Raw genomic sequence first — 22500 nt, 5'->3', positions numbered from 1 at the left:
TCCGAAAAGCGTGTAAATATTCTCGGCGTACGCGGCAGTCCGCCCTTTTCTCGTTTTCGTCGTACGCCCTCTTTGACACCTGAATTTACACGCTCTTTGATAAATGAGGTCCCTGGTAGTGAAGCGTGTGTTTATAGATGCGTGGTAGGGAAGCGTGTTTATAGATGCGTGGTAGTGAAGCGTGTGTTTATAGATGCGTGGTAGTGAAGCGTGTTTATAGATGCGTGGTAGGGAAGCGTGTGTTTATAGATGCGTGGTAGTGAAGCGTGTTTATAGATGCGTGGTAGTGAAGCGTGTTTATAGATGTGTGGTAGTGAAGCGTGTTAATAGATGCCTGGTAGTGAAGCGTGTGTTTATAGATGCGTGGTAGTGAAGCGTGTTTATAGATGCGTGGTAGGGAAGCGTGTTTATAGATGCGTGGTAGTGAAGCGTGTGTTTATAGATGCGTGGTAGTGAAGCGTGTGTTTATAGATGCCTGGTAGTGAAGCGTGTGTTTATAGATGCCTGGTAGTGAAGCGTGTTTATAGATGCGTGGTAGTGAAGCGTGTGTTTATAGATGCCTGGTAGTGAAGCGTGTGTTTATAGATGCCTGGTAGTGAAGCGTGTTTATAGATGCGTGATAGTCAAGCATGTGTTTATAGATGCGTGGTAGTCAAGCATGTGTTTATAGATGCGTGGTAGTGAAGCGTGTGTTTATAGATGCGTGGTAGTGAAGCGTGTTTATGGATGCGTGGTAGTCAAGCATGTGTTTATAGATGTGTGGTAGTGAAGCGTGTTTATAGATGTGTGGTAGTGAAGCGTGTTTATAGATGCGTGGTAGTGAAGCGTGTTAATAGATGCCTGGTAGTGAAGCGTGTGTTTATAGATGCGTGGTAGTGAAGCGTATTTATAGATGCGTGGTAGGGAAGCGTGTTTATAGATGCGTGGTAGTGAAGCGTGTGTTTATAGATGCGTGGTAGTGAAGCGTGTTTATAGATGCGTGGTAGGGAAGCGTGTGTTTATAGATGCGTGGTAGTGAAGCGTGTTTATAGATGCGTGGTAGTGAAGCGTGTTTATAGATGCGTGGTAGTCAAGCATGTGTTTATAGATGCGTGGTAGTGAAGCGTGTGTTTATGGATGCGTGGTAGTGAAGCGTGTGTTTATAGATGCGTGGTAGTGAAGCGTGTGTTTATAGATGCGTGGTAGTGAAGCGTGTTTATAGATGTGTGGTAGTGAAGCGTGTTTATAGATGCGTGGTAGTGAAGCGTGTTAATAGATGCCTGGTAGTGAAGCGTGTGTTTATAGATGCGTGGTAGTGAAGCGTGTTTATAGATGCGTGGTAGGGAAGCGTGTTTATAGATGCGTGGTAGTGAAGCGTGTGTTTATAGATGCGTGGTAGTGAAGCGTGTTTATAGATGCGTGGTAGGGAAGCGTGTGTTTATGGATGCGTGGTAGTCAAGCATGTGTTTATAGATGTGTGGTAGTGAAGCGTGTTTATAGATGTGTGGTAGTGAAGCGTGTTTATAGATGCGTGGTAGTGAAGCGTGTTAATAGATGCCTGGTAGTGAAGCGTGTGTTTATAGATGCGTGGTAGTGAAGCGTGTTTATAGATGCGTGGTAGGGAAGCGTGTTTATAGATGCGTGGTAGTGAAGCGTGTGTTTATAGATGCGTGGTAGTGAAGCGTGTTTATAGATGCGTGGTAGGGAAGCGTGTGTTTATAGATGCGTGGTAGTGAAGCGTGTTTATAGATGCGTGGTAGTGAAGCGTGTTTATAGATGCGTGGTAGGGAAGCGTGTGTTTATAGATGCGTGGTAGTGAAGCGTGTGTTTATGGATGCGTGGTAGTCAAGCATGTGTTTATAGATGTGTGGTAGTGAAGCGTGTTTATAGATGTGTGGTAGTGAAGCGTGTTTATAGATGCGTGGTAGTGAAGCGTGTTAATAGATGCCTGGTAGTGAAGCGTGTGTTTATAGATGCGTGGTAGTGAATAGGGCTGTAGGATTGTATCGATACAACGATGTATCGCGGTACGTAGTCTCGCGATACTGTATCGATCTTTCAGCCCGGAGTATCGATACAGCCGGGCGCTGTAAAATTAAAAAAAAAAAAAAAGATTTTTTTTTTTTTTTTTTGATTTAAATTTTTAAATCCAGTTTAAAAAGCATATTCTACAATATTAAGTTAAAAAAGCATACATATAAATAATTTTGAAAAACGATAAATACTACAATGTTGACAGTTTAAAAAGCATGGATATCAAATGTAAAATATTTATTAGCTAGTTCTCTGTCCAGTCATTGAGTTTGAGTTATCTATATAGTGCATTTGAGCCATTCAGTTTTCAGTCTTGAACACTTAAAATCTTTCAGTAAATGATGTGTGTATCGCAATACGTATCGTATCGTATCGTATTGTATCGTGACCTCTGTATCGTGATACGTATCGAATCGTGACCTGTGTATCGTGATGCGTATCGTATCGCGAAATCCAAGATGATATACAGCCCTAGTAGTGAAGCGTATTTATAGATGCGTGGTAGGGAAGCGTGTTTATAGATGCGTGGTAGTGAAGCGTGTGTTTATAGATGCGTGGTAGTGAAGCGTGTTTATAGATGCGTGGTAGGGAAGCGTGTGTTTATAGATGCGTGGTAGTGAAGCGTGTTTATAGATGCATGGTAGTGAAGCGTGTTTATAGATGCGTGGTAGTCAAGCATGTGTTTATAGATGCGTGGTAGTGAAGCGTGTGTTTATGGATGCGTGGTAGTGAAGCGTGTGTTTATAGATGCGTGGTAGTGAAGCGTGTGTTTATAGATGCGTGGTAGTGAAGCGTGTGTTTATAGATGCGTGGTAGTGAAGCGTGTTTATAGATGTGTGGTAGTGAAGCGTGTTTATAGATGCGTGGTAGTGAAGCGTGTTAATAGATGCCTGGTAGTGAAGCGTGTGTTTATAGATGCGTGGTAGTGAAGCGTGTTTATAGATGCGTGGTAGGGAAGCGTGTTTATAGATGCGTGGTAGTGAAGCGTGTGTTTATAGATGCGTGGTAGTGAAGCGTGTTTATAGATGCGTGGTAGGGAAGCGTGTGTTTATGGATGCGTGGTAGTCAAGCATGTGTTTATAGATGTGTGGTAGTGAAGCGTGTTTATAGATGTGTGGTAGTGAAGCGTGTTTATAGATGCGTGGTAGTGAAGCGTGTTAATAGATGCCTGGTAGTGAAGCGTGTGTTTATAGATGCGTGGTAGTGAAGCGTGTTTATAGATGCGTGGTAGGGAAGCGTGTTTATAGATGCGTGGTAGTGAAGCGTGTGTTTATAGATGCGTGGTAGTGAAGCGTGTTTATAGATGCGTGGTAGGGAAGCGTGTGTTTATAGATGCGTGGTAGTGAAGCGTGTTTATAGATGCGTGGTAGTGAAGCGTGTTTATAGATGCGTGGTAGTCAAGCATGTGTTTATAGATGCGTGGTAGTGAAGCGTGTGTTTATGGATGCGTGGTAGTGAAGCGTGTGTTTATAGATGCGTGGTAGTGAAGCGTGTGTTTATAGATGCGTGGTAGTGAATGCGTGTGTTTATAGATGCGTGGTAGTGAAGCGTGTTTATAGATGCGTGGTAGTGAAGCGTGTTTATGGACGCGTGGTAGTGAAGCGTGTTTATAGATGTGTGGTAGTGAAGCGTGTTAATAGATGCCTGGTAGTGAAGCGTGTGTTTATAGATGCGTGATAGTCAAGCATGTGTTTACAGATGCCTGGTAGTGAAGCGTGTGTTTATAGATGCGTGGTAGTCAAGCATGTGTTTATAGATGCGTGGTAGTGAAGCGTGTTTATAGATGCGTGGTAGTGAAGTGTGTTAATAGATGCCTGGTAGTGAAGCGTGTGTTTATAGATGTGTGGTAGTGAAGCGTGTTTATAGATGCGTGGTAGTGAAGCGTGTTAATAGATGCCTGGTAGTGAAGCGTGTGTTTATAGATGCGTGGTAGTGAAGCGTGTTTATAGATGTGTGGTAGTGAAGCGTGTTAATAGATGCCTGGTAGTGAAGCGTGTGTTTATGGATGTGTGGTAGTGAAGCGTGTGTTTATGGATGTGTGGTAGTGAAGCGTGTGTTTATGGATGCGTGGAAGTCAAGCATGTGTTTATAGATGTGTGGTAGTGAAGCGTGTTTATAGATGCGTGGTAGTCAAGCATGTGTTTATAGATGCGTGGTAGTGAAGCGTGTGTTTATAGATGCGTGGTAGTGAAGCGTGTGTTTATAGATGCGTGGTAGTGAAGCGTGTGTTTATAGATGCGTGGTAGTGAAGCGTGTGTTTATAGATGCGTGGTAGTGAATAGTGTATATAGACGCCTAAATATGTGTGCACTGTGTACATGTAGTGTGTGTGTGCAGTCCTCTCTCAACTCTCCTCTGTCCTCTCCTCTCTCTCCTCACCTCTCTCTCCTCTCTGTCCTCTCCTCTCTCTCCTCTCCTCTCTCTCCTCTCTCTCCTCTCTGTCCTCTCCTCTCTCTCCTCTCCTCTCCTCTCCTCTCTCTCCTCTCTCTCCTCTTATCTTCTCTTCTCTCTTGGTGTTCAACCACCCAAGTTCTCCCACACGACTTCCCTTCTATGTTCTCCGTACTGGCTTCCTGTAGCAGCTCCCATCCAGTTTAAAACTCTTGCGCTCTCCTCCTCTCTCCTCCCCTCCTCTCTCCTCCTCTCCTCTAGCCTCCTCTCTCCTCCCCTCCCCTCCTCTCTCCTCCTCTCCTCTAGCCTCCTCTCTCCTGCCCTCCCCTCCTCTCCCCTCCTCTCTCCTCCTCTCCTCTCTCCTCTCTCCTCCTCTCCTCCTCTCCTCTCCTCTCCTCTCTCCTCCTCTCCTCCCTCCCACCCTTTCCCAGTAATCATGACTGATCATGTTGTGAAGATGGTGGTGGAGACGTAGTTCATGATTAGTGATGGGACAGTGAGAGCGTTTGTTTTGTCGTGCCACAGGGGGCTTGAGGCGGAGTGTTTATCATTACTGTTCAGCAGGAGTGCTGGGGGGGCTGAACACTCCAGATGGATGGCGCGTGTGGGAGTGAGTGTGTGTGAGTGTGTGTGTGTGTGTGTGTGTGTGTGCCTGCGTACATGTGTGTGTGTGTGTTTGTCAGTGCTTGCGGAGGAGGTTGGCAGGAAAGCTGAGCTGCTTCAAGGACAGATTCTCGGGCAGCGAGCGCAGTCGGGCGAGAGAGCAAGAGAACGAGAGAACAAGAGAACGAGAGAGCAAGAGAACGAGAGAGCAAGAGAACGAGAGAGCGAGAGAACGAGAGAGAGAGAGAACGAGAGAGAGAGGGAATGCGTGTGTGATGAAAGGAGAGGGGAGGAGCTAAACCTCCCTACATCATTCAGACCCCAGGAACTAATCCTCCCTACATCATTCAGACCCCAGGAACTAAACCCCCCTACATCATTCAGACCCCAGGAACTAATCCTCCCTACATCATTCAGACCCCAGGAACGAAACCCCCCTACATCATTCAGGAACTAAACCTCCCTTCATCATCCAGACCCCAGGAACTAAACCCTCCTACATCATTCAAGAACTAAACCTCCCTACAGTACATCATTCAGGAACGAAACCCTCCTACATCATTCAGGAACTAAACCTCCCTACATCATTCAGGAACTAAACCCTCCTACATCATTCAGGAGCAGCCTGTCCATCACCAGAGCAGGAGAAGCCTGTCCATCACCTCTCCCTGGGCTCGGGGGAGGAGGGTCTCCTCACACAGACATCTCAGGAGAAACCCACTAGAGAAATAATACTCAACATTATACAACACTCTACAACACTCTTCTTAATGCCTGTGTGTGTGTGTGTGTGTATGTGTATGTGCGTGTGTGTGTGTGTGTGCATGTGTGTGTGCATGTGTGTGTGCGTGTGTGTGTGCGTGTGTGGGCATGTGTGTGTATGTGTGTGTGTGTGTTACTGTGCACTTGTTTGACCCCGTTAGTGACCAAGGTGTTGTGTTCTTTCTCAGGTGACATCACTCAGAAGGGCTTTGAGAAGAAGAGGACCAAGCTCCTTGCTCCCTACATCATCCAGATCCCAGGTACTAAACCTCCCTACATCATTCAGACCCCAGGTACTAAACCTCCCTACATCATTCAGACCCCAGGAACTAAACCTCCCTACATCATTCATACCCCAGGAACTGAACCTCCCTACATCATTCAGGAACTAAACCCTCCTACATCATTCAGGAACTAAACCTCCCTACATCATTGAGGAACTAAACCTCCCTACATCATCCAGACCCCAGGAACTAAACCCCTCTACATCATTCAGGAACTAAACCTCCCTACATCATTCAGGAACTAAACCCCCCTACATCATTCAGGAGCTAAACCTCCCTACATCATTCAGGAACTAAACCCTCCTACATCATTCAGGAGCTAAACCTCCCTACATCATTCAGGAACTAAACCCTCCTACATCATTCAGGAACTAAACCTCCCTACATCATTCAGGAACTAAACCCTCCTACATCATTCAGGAACTAAACCTCCCGACATCATTCAGATACTAAACCTCCCTACATCATTCAGGTACTAAACCCTCCTACATCGTTCAGGAACTAAACCTCTACATCATTCAGGAACTAAACCTATCTACATCATTCAGGAACTAAACCTCCCTACATCATTCAGGAGCTAAACCTCCCTACATCATTCAGGGACTAAACCCTCCTACATCATTCAGGAATTAAACCTCCCTACATCATTCAGGAACTAAACCTCCCTACATCATCCAGACCCCAGGAACTAAACCTCCCTACATCATTCAGGAACTAAACCTCCCTACATCATTCAGGAACTAGACCCCCTACATCATTCAGGAACTAGACCCCCTACATCATACAGGAGCTAAACCTCCCTACATCATTCAGGAACTAAACCCTCCTACATCATTCAGGAACTAAACCTCCCTACATCATTCAGGAACTAAACCCTCCTACATCATTCAGGAACTAAACCTCCCTACATCATTCAGATACTAAACCTTCCTACATCATTCAGGTACTAAACCCTCCTACATCGTTCAGGAACTAAACCTCTACATCATTCAGGAACTAAACCCCTCTACATCATTCAGGAACTAAACCTCCCTACATCATTCAGGAGCTAAACCTCCCTACATCATTCAGGGACTAAACCCTCCTACATCATTCAGGAATTAAACCTCCCTACATCATTCAGGAACTAAACCTCCCTACATCATCCAGACCCCAGGAACTAAACCTCCCTACATCATTCAGGAACTAAACCTCCCTACATCATTCAGGAACTAGACCCCCTACATCATACAGGAGCTAAACCTCCCTACATCATTCAGGAACTAAACCCTCCTACATCATTCAGGAACTAAACCTCCCTACATCATTCAGGAACTAAACCCTCCTACATCATTCAGGAACTAAACCTCCCTACATCATTCAGATACTAAACCTTCCTACATCATTCAGGTACTAAACCCTCCTACATCGTTCAGGAACTAAACCTCTACATCATTCAGGAACTAAACCCCTCTACATCATTCAGGAACTAAACCCCCCTACATCATTCAGGAGCTAAACCTCCCTACATCATTCAGGAACTAAACCCTCCTACATCATTCAGGAAGTAAACCTCCCTACATCATTCAGGAACTAAACCTCCCTACATCATTGAGGAACTAAACCTCCCTACATCATCCAGACCCCAGGAACTAAACCCTCCTACATCATTCAGGAACTAAACCTCCCTACATCATTCAGGAACTAAACCCCCCTACATCATTCAGGAGCTAAACCCCCCTACATCATTCAGGAGCTAAACCTCCCTACATCATTCAGGAACTAAACCCTCCTACATCATTCAGAAACTAAACCTCTCTACATCATTCAGGAACTAAACCCTCCTACATCATTCAGGAACTAAACCTCCCTACATCATTCAGGTACTAAACCCTCCTACATCGTTCAGGAACTAAACCTCTACATCATTCAGGAACTAAACCCCTCTACATCATTCAGGAACTAAACCTCCCTACATCATTCAGGAACTAAACCCCCCTACATCATTCAGGAGCTAAACCTCCCTACATCATTCAGGAACTAAACCTCCCTACATCATTCAGGAACTAAACCTCCCTACATCATTCAGGAACTAAACCTCCCTACATCATTCAGGAACTAAACCTATCTACATCATTCAGGAACTTAACCTCCCTACATCATTCAGGAACTAAACCTCGCTACATCATTCAGGAACTTAAACCCTCCTACATCATTCAGGAACTAAACCTCCCTACATCATTCAGGAACTAAACCTCCCTATATCATTCAGGTACTAAACCTCCCTACATCATTCAGGAACTAAACCCTCCTACATCATTCAGGAACTAAACCTCCCTACATCATTCAGGAACTAAACCTCCCTATATCATTCAGGTACTAAACCTCCCTACATCATTCAGGAACTAAACCTCCCTACATCATTCAGGTACTAAACCCCCCTACACCATTGAGGTACTGAACCCTCCTACATCATCCAGGAACTAAACCTCCCTACATCATTCAGGAACTAAACCTCCCTACATCATTCAGGAACTAAACCTCCCTACATCATTCAGGAACTAAACCTCCCTACATCATTCAGGAACTAAACCTCCCTACATCATTCAGGTACTAAACCCTCCTACATCATTCAGGTACTAAACCCTCCTACATCATCCGGGAACTAAACCTCCCTACATCATTCTGGTACTAACCCTCCCTACATCATTCAGGTACTAAACTCTCCTACATCATTCAGGAACTAAACCTCCCTACATCATTCAGGTACTAAACCTCCCTACATCATTCAGGTACTAAACCTCCCTACATCATTCAGACCCCAGGAACTAAACCTCCTTACATCATTCAGACCCCAGGAACTAAACCTCCCTACATCATTCAGACCCCAGGAACTAAACCTCCCTACATCATTCAGGTACTAAACCCTCCTACATCATTCAGGTACTAAACCCTCCTACATCATCCGGGAACTAAACCTCCCTACATCATTCAGGTACTAACCCTCCCTACATCATTCAGGTACTAAACCCTCCTACATCATTCAGGAACTAAACCTCCCTACATCATTCAGGTACTAAACCTCCCTACATCATTCAGACTCCAGGAACTAAACCTCCCTACATCATTCAGACCCCAGGAACTAAACCTCCCTACATCATTCAGACCCCAGGAACTAAACCTCCTACATCATTCAGACCCCAGGAACTAAACCTCCTACACCGTCGTGTGTTTCTGAAACACCAGGATGTGGGACTTCTTCTCTGGTGCGGCGCCGGGTCAGAGGGCCGGTCAGAAGGCCGGTCCAGCTCACTGCTGCCCCACGCTGGCAGCACCTCGCACCACAGTTTCCAGTTCAGCGAGAGGCCACTAACCAATCATGTCTCTGCATTCATCTGATTGATTCTATAAATGTATCTATTGTATTGTGATGATGACGATCTCTTATACTGTCTATAGATTACATATTTTTCAGTGCGTGTGTGCGTGTGTAGGGGGGTAGTAGGCTGTACCCGAGTTCATCAAAAAATCACTCACGGTGATTTTGAGACGAGTGGCAAATACTTGGAGAGTCCCCTATCGCCACGGCAAACAGTACGCGTTCGCCATGCACCGGCAACCCCGTCAAAATAAACCACACAGGAAATCACAGGCACAAGGAAAAGTCCAACGTCTACTACTACTGTATATGACACTTCTACAGTATATGACACTACTACTGTATATGACACTACTAGAGTATATGACACTACTACTGTATATGACACTACTACAGTATGACACTACTACTGTATATGACACTACTACTGTATATGACACTACTACAGTATATGACACTACTACTGTATGACAGAGCGAGACACTGAACCCCAAATTGCTCCCAATGAGCAGACTAGCACCTTGCATGGCAGCTGCCGCCATTGGTGTGTGAGTGTGTGTGTGAATGGGTGATTGAAAGACCTTCATTGTAAAGCGCTTTGGATAAAAGAGCTACATAAGTGCAGTCCATTTACCATTTACATGAATGTGACACGTGTAAACACGTATGTGACACGCGTGTGTTTGCTCCACAGTGGAGCCGCCCCCTCAGTATGAGCTTGCGGCACCGGGTCCTAGCTCCGCCTCCAGCCACGCCCCCCCTCCTTCCAGCTCCTCGCGCTACCGTCGCTCCCGGCGACCGCACCGCAGTGGGGGAACCAGGGACGACCGCTACCGATCAGGTGAGGAGCCACGCCCCGCTACCGCCCACTCTGCCTGGGGAAGGAATTACCGACTAGCCCATAACACTCCTCCAGGAGGTCTGCTGGTGACAGTGAGGCATCCACTGGACCTGGTTAGAAGATAGGAGGGAGAGAGAGAGGCACTAGGGAGAGGGAAGGCAGAACAGGGTTAGTAGCACATAGAGCCATACAGACCACACAGATATTGAAACAGGCAACCTGGGGCAAGCTCCTGGAATATATTTGTCTAATGGCTAAGAACATTTAAAGAACAATAAATTACATTAAATTAAATTTTCAGAGCAAGAAAGGCTAAGAGCATCAGGTCCAGGCCTAAGCCGGATGTGGACTGATGTGTGTCTGTGTGTACGTGTGTGTGTGTACTAAATACTACGATATCCACAGCTCCACAGCTGACACTGGACCTGGTTAGAGGATAGGAGGGAGAGAGAGAGGCACTAGGGGAGGCAGAAAATGGTTAGAAGCACACTGAGCCATTGAAGCAACACAGCTGTCAGAACAGAACAAGCCTGTTTCAGGATAACCAGCTTCTGTACACTACTTGATATACATACAGTGCATAGCAGGATAAATACCAATGTATACAGAGGATTCACAGGTAGGTTTGAGGCTGCCTTTCTGTGTCTCAAGGTCCTAGCTAGTGATTGTAGGCTAGGTCGAAAAGGTACGTCTTGAGGTCTCGCTTGAAGACCTCCGTTGTTTCGGCCCTTCTTAGGCACTCCGGTAGGGTGTTCCAGAGGTTGGGGGCATAGAAACTAAAAGCTGCCTCTCCGTGTTTCTTGGTCCTGGCTTTTGGAACTGTTAAAAGTTGAGTACCTGAGGATCTGAGTGGTCTGTTGGGCATGTACTTAACAAGCATGTCTGAAATATATTCTGGTGAGTGACTGTGGAGAGATTTATAGACTAGTAATAGTATTTTAAAGTCTATTCTAGAGTTGACTGGTAACCAGTGTAGTGATTTTAAGGCTGGTGTGATGTGTGCCCTTCGTCTAGTCTTAGTGAGGACTCGTGCTGCAGCATTCTGTATCATTTGTAGCTTAGAGATTGCTTTCTTTGGTAGGCCTGATAGTAGAGCAGTTTTAAGTATTGGCAGTTTCAAAAATAGTTTTGAAAAAATCGGTGGGGATAGGATCCAGCAGGCATGTGGAGGATTTGAGTTTGGATACTACTTTTCTCAACATTTCTGTGTCCATCAGTGTAAACAGGCTCATATGTCCATTACATGGAGGGAGAGGATCTGTGAACGGGATGCATGGCCTTTCCTGGGTGATATTCCTCCTAATATTCATAATCTTATCTCTGAAGTAAGCTGCAAATTCCTCACATTTGGAGGTAGAGAGCAGGTTATCAGGTGTTTTTACGGCAGGGTTTATTAGGCTATCAATTGTTGAGAAGAGCACTCTTGAATTATTTCGGTTGATAGATATCAATTTTGAGAAGTGGTCTTTCCTTGCATTTCTTATTGCTTTATTAAAAGCAGAGATGTTCTTTGAGAATATCATGGTGGACCTGTAGCTTGGTTTTTCGCCATATACGCTCAGAACTTCTGCAGGTTCTCTTTAGTTGATATGTTTCCTAATTTCGCCATGAAGCTTTATTATTGGTTGTGATCCTTTTCAGTTTAATAGGTGCTACAGAATCCAAGGCTGCCCTTACTCTGGTGTTAAAGGTGGTTGCCAAGTCTTCAATAGTTCCTAACGGCCCCACTTCTGGAGTTGATAAATTGTTTGTGGTCATTATTTCTCTAAAACTATCGGCTACTGCGGAGGTAAGATAACGTTTCTTGATAAAGCGCTCAGTACTACTTTTGACTTTAGAAACCAATGCAGTGAAGAAGATACAGAAATGGTCGGAGAGAGCGAGGTCACTAATAGAGGAGACAGTGATAGTCAGGCCCTTAGTAATAACTAGATCAAGGGTGTGGCCGCGGTTGTGGGTTGGCTCAGTGATATGTTGGGTAAAATCCATGGAGTTCGTAGGTTGATAAAGTCCCTAGCTTTCAAGTCCGCCTCAGTGTCTACGTGTATGTTGAAATCTCCAATGATGATAATCTTATCATAATTTGTATGGATGATGGACAGGAGTTCTGAAAATTCTGTAGAGAAGGCAGGGCATTGTTTGGGAGGCCTATACACGGTTACTGCCAGAACTGGGGGCTGGCATTTTAAGACAATAGCGTGGTATTCAAAAGAGGCGAAATCATCAAAGGAGATGGTCCTGCAGCTGAGGGCATCTGTAGCTATGGTGGCTGTTCCTCCACCTTTTTTCCCACTTCTGATAGATTGAAAAAAGCTGTAGTTAGGAGGAGAGGCTTCAATGAGGGCTGCTGGTCCATTTATATTTAGCCAGGTTTCAGTTAGGAACATACAGTCTAATTTACGTTCACATATAAGATCATTAATGAGAAAAGTTTTGCTTGGTAGGGACCAGACATTCAGGATCGCCATTGAAATAGCTTCCGGAGAAAAGGGCTGGCTCGCCTGACTAGTAGGCCTGGATGGTATATTCACTGGAACGGATATTAGGTTTTTCATATTAGATCCACCTGACTGTTTCATTATGGTAATAGGGGTGCGGTGGGAGATAATTCGCTGAATGGCATATTCAGGTGGGCAAAATTCGTTTATAGAAATATAAACGTCGCTATGCCAGGTCTCAGTGAGGGGCAGGGAATCAAGGTCTATGGTGATGGGGCGCTGGTGAGATGGAGCTGGTGTAGCCCGACCCGTGGGTACAGGAGGTTTATGTTTGGCAGTAGGGTGGTTGAGACGGGTCGGGCTAACCCCACATCAGACGCTGGAAGATCTTAGCGTCAGGTCCATATTCATACTGAGCAGACGGGCACCTGACCTGCTAGGATGAAGGCCGTCCCTGGCGAAGAGGTCCGAGCGGTTCAAGAAAGTGGTGAAATGATCTATGAAGGGAAGCTTCAACTGGCAGCAGTAGCCTTCCAGCCAGATGTGGAGCTGACGGATCCTACTATATTTGGCATCACCATACCGGGGAGAGGAGAACGGGCCAGAGATGATGCAGGTCTTTCCTGACGCCTGAGCAGTGGAGATCAGGGCCTTGAAATCCTCCTTCAGCCGCTCAGACTGCTGAAGCTTGATGTCATTTGTTCCGACATGGATGATGATGGATGAGGCCAGGGGATAATCCGCGAGGAGTGATGGGACAACAGTCCTGATGTCCGAGACCTTAGCTCCTGGGAAGCAGCAGATCCGGGCTTTCGGGATCACTACATGGCGCACCATGGATGATCCGATGGCGAGCACAGATGGGGGGGCGGGATCAGTGGCGGGCCCACTGGGCTTAGGGGGCCTCCTTTGCTGCCTCACACCTGAAGGCCAAGTGGCAGAGGGTGGGAGCCGGGGGTCCCCTCGGTGGACTGGACTGTGCTCAGGCCGGGGAGCAGGCTGATTAGCCTGGCTATTATGCCGCTCACCAACCAGAGAGGTGTGGGTGGGCTGCGGAGTATGGGTATGGTACTGAGTAGAGCAGGGTGTGAAATGAGCCCCAGCAGCAGGGAGCCAGACCGAGGAGCTGATGCTGCTAGTATCCTTGGACCTCTTGGATACAGGCTCGGCCAGCGGAGCAAAGCTATTCCTCAGCTGGAGGGTGTCGTCGTCGGAGGGTTGGGAGAGGACCCTGGAGGTTTCCCTTCCTCGTTTCCTCCTAACAGTGGTCCAAGGAGTGGAGCTTAAATACTTGGGTCTGGCTCCGAGTGTGGGCCAGGATTCCTCACTCAGGAGGAAACCAAAATCCACATCCCCACCCCCGGATGCCGCCGACGGTGGAGCAGTGGGAGGCTGGACGCCGACGTCTGGGTCGGGTAGCAGTGAGTTCAGGAAATGTTCGGCTTGATGTATAGAGTGTAGAGTAGAGATCCTACCTTCCAACTCTGAGATTATTTGGCTACGCTGGAGGCAACCCAAGCAGTTAGGGGCGGCAGGGTGTGGAGCCATCGCAAGACTCGTTAAAATAATTGCGGAATTCAATTAAGAGGATAAGAACCACCAATCTATTTGCTAAAAGCAGGGCTCAGCTGCTGGCTTGTAAATCCCGCTCAGCAAACTGTAAACAAACGAAACCAGAAGACAACAAACTTAGTCTACTTGCTAAAAGCAAGGCTCAGCTGCTGGCTTGTAAATCCCGCTCAGCAAACTGGAAACAAACGAAAACCAGAAGACAACAAACTTAGTCTACTTGCTAAAAGCAAGGCTCAGCTGCTGGCTTGTAAATCCCGCTCAGCAAACTGTAAACAAACGAAAACCAGAAGACAACAAACTTAGTCTACTTGCTAAAAGCAAGGCTCAGCTGCTGGCTTGTAAATCCCGCTCAACAAACTGTAAAACAAACGAAAACCAAAGACAACAGACCTCGAGATCCAGACCATAGAAGGATGGAAAGCCTGTTCAGTCGCTGTTTGATGGTGACGACCAAATCGGTTTGAAGCTGAGTCTCTAGACAGGATCTTGTTTGAAAGGGACCAGTTGAAGAGCAGCACTGCTTAGTTTGTGGTTGGTGGAGAGAGAGGTCAGCAGGGCCCTGTGATTGGTGGAGAGAGAGAGTTCTGTCTGAGGTCAGCAGGGAAAGATACTGTAGCTCTGTGTCTGAGCAGCTCCCTGGGCAGGCTGACCCCTCCGACCTCCCCCCGCCCCCCCTCCCTCTCTCCCTCCGACCTCCCCCCCCCCCCCCCTCTCTCCCTCTCTCATTCACACAGATATCCACTCTGAGGCGGTCCAAGCTGCGTTGGCCAAACACCGAGAGGAGAAGATGGCGCTGCCCATGCCCACCAAGCGCCGCTCCACCTACGTCCAGTCTCCCGTCGATACCCGCACCCCCCCAGGTAGGACCACAGACTAAACCCCGAGCCCCGAGCCATGCCCCCTACTAGCCCTCCAAACCTCCACCTTAGCTAGGACCATCACTTACCAAAAGACTCTTTCTCAAATGCTACGATCTCTCTCCTTCCCTCTCTCTCTCTCCTCCCTCTCTCTCCCTCTCCCTCTCCCCCCTTCCCTCTCTCTCTCTCTCTCTCTTTCCTCCCTCTCTCTCCCTCCTTATCTCTCTCTCCCTCTCTCTCCCTCTTTCTCTCCCTCCCTCTCTCTCTTGTCTCCCTCTCTCTATCTCTCCCTCGCTCCCTTCCTATCTCTCTCCCTCTCTATCTCTCTCTTTCTCTCTCTCACTCTCTTTCTCTCTCTCTCTCTATATCTCTCTCTATCTCTCCCTTCCTCTCTCTCCCTCTTTCTGTCTCTCTCTTTCCCTCTCTCTCCATCTCTCTCTCTCTCTCTCCCTCCCTCTCTCTCTCTCTCAGACTCTTCTTCCGGGTCGGAGGACGAGGGCTCCCTGCGTAGGCAGGGGTCGGTGGGCGTGGCCCCCTCCCAGCCCCAGAGCCTGCAGAGCCCCGACTCCTGGATCAACCGCTCGCTCCAGGGCTCCTCCACCTCCTCCTCCGCCTCCTCCACTCTGTCCCATGGAGAGGGCAAGCCCCCGCCCCAGGCTCAGCCCCAGGTCCAGGCCCAGTATAAGCCCCAGTACCAGCTCCAGTACCAGCCTCAGAACCAGCCCCAGCCTCAGAACCAACCCCAGCCAGTAGCCGTGGCAGACATGCTGGCTCACACACGCATCGGTGAGATAATACACAGCTAACACACAATATTATCACCAGTAATATTAACACCAGTGTTGTAGTCGAGTCACTAAGTCTTGAGTGCGAGTCGAGTCACGAGTCCCCAGTGCTCGAGTCACGAGTCCCCAGTGCTCGAGTCCGAGTCGAGTCACGAGTCCCCAGTGCTCGAGTCCGAGTCACCAAAAAAGCCTCTGAGTCGAGTCCGAGTCATGAGTCACCAAAGAGTAGTTTGAGTATGTACAAGTATGTACAAAAAATACAAATATTGTACCTAGCTTTCAAACAGCTAGCATGGTTCTTCTAGAACGCACAACCTAACGTTAGCTAACCAAACATCTTGAACTCAGTGGTTGTCGAGTCACTTCAGAGGCTATAGCTAGCTAACGTTACCATAGCTAGCTAGCAGCCTCTGAAGTGACTCGACACCCACTGAGTTCAAAATGTTAGCTAACGGTCGTGCGTTCTCTCGCTTGCCAGACTATTCATTCAAAAGAAAGAATGAATGAGGGGCTAACTGACAGACAGACAGCTAGCTAGCTGTAACATTAGCTTGCTGTCAGAGGCACGAGCTCTCATTCTGCTTTTTTGTCTTGAGCTCCAGTTTTCTGTATTTAGAGGTCTTATCGAGAACTGTCAATCAAATCAACCAAATGTGAAGAGGTGGACATCATTGGATTCCTCTGAACCTACAGAATTTAGCAATTCTGCCTTTTGGGCAGTTTGGAGTTGATTAGTGTTGTTAATACGAAGGATACCCGCTCGACCGTCACCTTCATTCATCTGGGACTTGAGCTCCAGAGCAAAATACATTTAGGCTAGCTAAGTTTTGACAATTCCCAGCTGTAAACGTCATTGGCAGTTTTTTGTATAATAATTAATTGCACTACTGCTGAGTGTAAAAGGTGCTTCAGTCTTATGAACAATGTACGCTTGGACAAGAGATCTTCACACCAAATTAATGTATGATCAGCATCAATAGTAAGACTTTTAGCCAATTACCAGCTGTGAATGTCATTGGCAGTTTGTTTTATTAATAAATTGACATGTTAATAACGCATAACCGGTCTTTCAGAATGCTCTTAATTAGACATAGGTATAGCCTACATTAGGCCTATGCATTAGTGAATGAAAAATAGCCCAATTCATAGCTAAAGGTTGGATAGCCAAAGAGTTCTGGTATTGTCACAACATGTTGAATGTCAGGTTGAAATGTTGGCAAGGAGTTGAGCTGCAAAATCAATATCCCAACACCCCCGTAGCCTTGGCTACTCTACAACAAATATCACTGGATAACACATCCGGCATACTGTGGTTTATTTAGGCTTTCTACAACCTGAATTATGCGTGAACAAGGCCAACCCAAATAGGCGAGATAGCCTATGTTGCCTGGCAACCATTTAATTCAGAACTATAGCCTATCGTGGAAGATTTTGTTAATACTAAAATGATAAGAATGATCAGTAAATGAATGATTGAATGTTACTACTGAGTGTGAATATATATATGTAGTAACCGTTGTAGAAAAGCAATTGACCACTCGAGGCAGTGGGTTACAGGGGATTTTACCACAGCTACGGGGGTTTTAGGCAACGCCCCGTAGCTGTGGTAAAATCCCCTGTAACCCACTGCCTCGAGTGGTCAATTGCTTAAGTAATTCATTCCAAAATCAGTGGGCATGATGTCATGCAGTCAATCTACAGCAGCAAGTGGAAGGCATTGAGTGTAGGCTACTGTAGCCTACATTTGATATTTACTTAGGCATCATATCAACACATAGGCCTATTATGGGCTCGCAATTGTTAATGTCTCCGAAAATGTAGGCTCTTGAATAAATTAGACACCGAACACTGTAGAAATAGTAGAACTACTTTAATGGTCATTGTTTTTTTAGTGGGTATTGTAATTGAAATTTAACTGATCTAGTCAAAAAAGGATTTACCAAGATTCGCTCAAAAGGTTAAGTCTGGTTTATTGTGAAAACATACGAGCGCAAGGACTTCCTGAACAACGCAACAAGGGTGGTTTATTCAGCGAAGTGCCGGCTCTGTCTTTTGCTGTGCCTTATATGCAGTCAAAACACAGGTACGGTGCTTCCAGGATGTGATTGGCTACTCCATTGTACGTCATATGAAATGGCAGGCGTGGCCAAGAGTACAGACATGTGACATGAGAAAAAGGCGGCAATTGGGGACAAAGGATGACAAAGGATGGTTATTCTGTTGTAGACAGATGGCCTCCTGGAAGCCATTTTGTATGTTAGCACAGCTATGTGAATATTTGGGGGAGGTGATGAATTACAAAAGGAGAGAGAGGACAAAGGTTTAAGGTGTTTGGATGTAAATTCCTCAACAGTATACTGTGATTTTTCCGTCCCAGCTATATATACACTCACTAATGCATAGGCCTAATGTAGGCTATACCTATGTCTATTTAAGAGCACTCTATAAGACCGATTATGCGTTATCAACATGTCAATTTATTATTAAAACAAGCTGCCAATGACATTCACAGCTGGTAATTGGCTCAAAGTCTTACTATTGATGCTGATCATACATTAATTTGGACATTAATTTGGACAACAGTGAAGATCTCTTGTCCAAGCGTACATTGGTCATAAGACTGAAGCACCTTTTACACTCAGCAGTAGTGCAATTAATTATTATACAAAAAACTGCCAACGACGTTTACAGCTGGGAATTGTCAAAACTAGGCTACTGTACCAGCTTCAGAATGAAAGTGTGTATGTTCTAAGCACTCCGGTAGCGCACCGGTAACGCTCATGCCTCCCAGCGTAGCAAGGGTTCAATCCCCGCTTCCGCACTTCGTGAAAGTGTGGACATTATTTCGCAAGACGATGTTGTTACGCATCCTCGCCCATGTTGCAGTGTGTTTACTGAAATCCGTGACCTTTCTAGTGAGTATACGGCGTGTATCACGTAGACTGCGATGATAGCATTACACGCACCAACCATCAAACACACGCCAACACAAATGGGTGGACCCCAGGGAGAGAAGGGTGTAGCCTACGCGTTATGGATCGCACCGCAGTTCTAGGCAAGACCCGCCTGACAGCGGTGCGATCCATAATAAAGCGTATTCTACCCCTAATTTTCGTCTCCAACTTCCGAGTCCAGTCAATCTGCGAGCCCAAGTCCTCGGTGCTCCCGAGTCCAAGTCCGAGTCATCGGTACTCAGTGAAGGCACGAGTCCGAGTCGAGTCACTAGTCCCCAATGTTCTGAGACCGAGTCGAGTCACAAGTCACGAAAATCGCGACTTGAGTTGGACTCGAATCCAAGTCCTGGACTGGAGTACTACAACACTGATTAACACAAGACGACCAAGTGTGTGGCAGGGATTAAGGATGGAGAGCCCTTATAATCAGTCACGCTGTTTAATCCCTGCTTGCCTTGTTTGAATAATAAAGTTAATTGCGAACATTCATTTATTCTGTGGACAGCACAGAATATACTGGAGAGAGCATGACTTGGAAGCCTGAAGCCTGTCTGCCCCCCCCCCCCCCCCCAGCCCAGTCAGAGACCCGCGGGCCCCCGCCTGACGTGACGGCGGTGGCCCCCCAGGCCCGGGCCCCCAGCAGGGTGGACCTGCCCTCCAACCCCGTAGTCCGCGGCATGAGCCGAGGACAGAGCCGCTCCAGCATGATGGAGACCGCCGACGGTGAGTGTGTGTGTGTGTGTGTGTTAGGGCTGTCGTGGTTTGCGGTTAACCGCACAACCACGGTCCTGTGAAGCAGACCGTGGCGCTTTACAGATGACCGCATCTACCGCGGTCACTAAGGTTTTTTTAATTTTATTAGGCCTATGTTCCATGGGGCTTTCCAAGGGATGTCAAATAAATATCCAGCCGTCGACTGAGATAGAAAATAGGTCTAGCCTAATCATTGTAAAAATGTATCGACTAGTAAATGGAGATTCTTATAGTTTAGGACTACGTCCGCGAAGTCGAAGGAACGCATTGCGCGGAGCAGAACGAGAATGATATTCGAAATAAGTTAATCAATTTCAAATGGAAATGGTGGCCTAGTGTTACTGTATAGCCTAGATCTAGAAATGAGATGTTATGGCAATTCTATTAGGCTACTACGTACATTGGGCAGTTAATAAGGCGGATAGCCAAACATTAGCCTGTAAACAAGGACTATTATCATCATGAAAATGATAAATGACCACAAACGAAATCATATCATTATGGATTTATTGTACAAAGACTCGGTAAACTGTTAAAGGACAAGTTCAAGTTGGATTAGAAAGCTGTAGCTGATCGCGCCAAAAAGTATGTTTCCATACATAGCCTACCCATTCAGACCAGAGATTAAATCTTAAATGGTGGTGGGGAAGTTCCTACTTCATTGTAGGAATAATAGGTATGGCTACAACTACACACTACAATAACAAAATAGAGACAACAGCGGCCACTAAGGATTTTCTTTTCATTTTGGTAGGCTATCAGGGCTTTTTCCAGGACTGTCAAATACACCTATAGACATAGGCTATCCGATTAATAAATGCACGGCACTAAACTTTTGGTATATATGTATAACGTGTTATACCTAGCCTAAGCTTACTTTAATGCACAGCAAACATTGGCTTTGCCCTTTAGGTCCCTTTATACCTGTAGCCTAATTGTTTTAGTATTATTTATGTCGAATGATTTGCCTGTTTGTGTGCTGCGCGCACCATTGCATTCCTGTACCGTCATTTATTTAATTATTATTTCGTTTGCTAAAAATGAATAATGTAGGCCACAACTAGGCTACACACATAGGATATAGATAAAATGTAGTGTAAAACTAAATAAATAAAAAAACAGCGGTAAAACCGCAGACCGCGGTTGAAATCTATCAATTTGAACCGCTCAGGATAATTCCTAACCGCGACAGCCCTATCGTGTGTGTGTGTGTGTGTGTGTGTGTGTGCGTGCGTGTCACAATCATCCCGCTCTTCTGTATCTCTATTGAAAATCTGATATATTTTTCTTTTTTTAAATATTCCAGGATGATGTGAGCGTTAACCAGAAACGATGTTGCTTTTCTCTTCTTCTGGTCTTTTTCCACCCTGTCACTTATTTATGTGAATGTCTGTAGGGAGGGGCACCTACAACCTGAGAGAAACGCGTAAGAAACGCACGATCAACATCTGTGTTTGTGACCTGGTGACCTGGTGACCGGTGTTTCTGACCCCCTGTTTGTCTGGTAGAACTAGGGGCGCTAGTGGAGATGAGCTACACCCTCAGACAGAACCAGCCCTCCTGTCTTTTCCCCCATACACCCTCAGACAGAACCAGCCCTCCTGTCTTTTCCCCCATACACCCTCAGACAGAACCAGCCCTCATGTCTTTTCCCCCATACACCCTCAGACAGAACCAGCCCTCCTGTCTTTTCCCCCATACACCCTCAGACAGAACCAGCCCTCCTGTCTTTCCCCCATACAGAGCTGTGAAACCCTCACTCCTCCTGCCTCCTGTTCCCAGTGTTCAGCTACAGTAACTCTGTCTGCTGGCTTTCCTTCCATATTATTGTTTATATTGAATGTCAACTGTCAGTTTGAAACCTGAGATTGAAGGTGATATTGGTGATAGATGAATGAAAAACAGCAGACTAAGAGTGAACAGTGTTGTGTCTGAGGTGGAGCCTTGTCCTTGTGTCTCTGCACAGTGAGAGAGAAAGAGAGAGAGAGAGAGAGAGGTTGTGTGTGACCGTGTGTGTTTGTCCGACCACCGCGTCCCCTCCCCTCCCTGCCTGTAGGGGTGCCGGTGAGCAGCAGGGTGTCCACTAAGATCCAGCAGCTGCTCAACACGCTGAAGAGGCCCAAGAGGCCCCCACTCAGCGACTTCTTCATGGACGACTCTGAGGAGATCGTGGAGGGTGAGAGAGACACCTCCCTACTACTAGTACTACTACTACTACTACTACTACCACTACTACTACTACTACTACTACTACTACTACTACTACCACTACTACTACTTCTTCTACTACTACTACTACTACCACCACTACCACTAATACTACCGCTACTACTACTACTACTACTACTACTACTACTACTACTACTACTAGTACCACTACTACTACTACTACTACTACTACTACTACTACTACTACTACTACCACTACTACTACTACCACTACTACTACCACTACTACTACTACTACTATGACTACTACTACCGCTACTACTACTACTACTACTACTACTACTACTACTACTACTACCACTACTACTACTACCACTACTACTACTACAACCACTACTACCACTACTACTACTACCACTACTACTACCACTACTACCACTACTACTACTACTACTACTACTACTACTACTACTACCACTACTACTACTACTACTACTACTACCACCACTACTACTACCACAACTACTACTACTACTACTACTACTACTACTACTACCACTACTACTACTACTACTACCACCACTACTACTACTACTACTACCACTACTACTACTACTACCACTACTACTACTACTACCACTACTACGACTACTACTACTACTACTACTACCACCACTACCACTACTACTACCGTTACTACTACTACTACTACTACTACTA

At 46.2% G+C, this 22500-nt stretch overlaps 1 protein-coding gene across 1 annotated transcript in view; it reads left to right on the top strand.

Annotated features, from left to right (window-relative positions):
- Positions 1–22500, top strand: part of dip2bb (disco-interacting protein 2 homolog Bb) — a gene marked incomplete at both ends in the record, with an annotated part of 77071 nt that overhangs the window by 19539 nt on the left and 35032 nt on the right. The window contains 6 exons of the mRNA XM_084445633.1: positions 5958–6029; positions 10106–10252; positions 14997–15122; positions 15591–15905; positions 19432–19581; positions 21668–21787. Of these exons, the coding sequence (XP_084301759.1) occupies positions 5958–6029; positions 10106–10252; positions 14997–15122; positions 15591–15905; positions 19432–19581; positions 21668–21787 (930 nt within the window). The remainder of the gene's footprint in view (positions 1–5957; positions 6030–10105; positions 10253–14996; positions 15123–15590; positions 15906–19431; positions 19582–21667; positions 21788–22500) is intronic.

Source organism: Borostomias antarcticus, assembly GCF_949987555.1.
Source record: "Borostomias antarcticus genome assembly, chromosome: 11".
Classification (NCBI taxonomy): Eukaryota; Metazoa; Chordata; class Actinopteri; order Stomiiformes; family Stomiidae; genus Borostomias; species Borostomias antarcticus.
The sequence above is the reverse complement of the archived record's forward strand: the minus strand, read 5'-3'. Positions and strand labels throughout refer to the sequence as shown.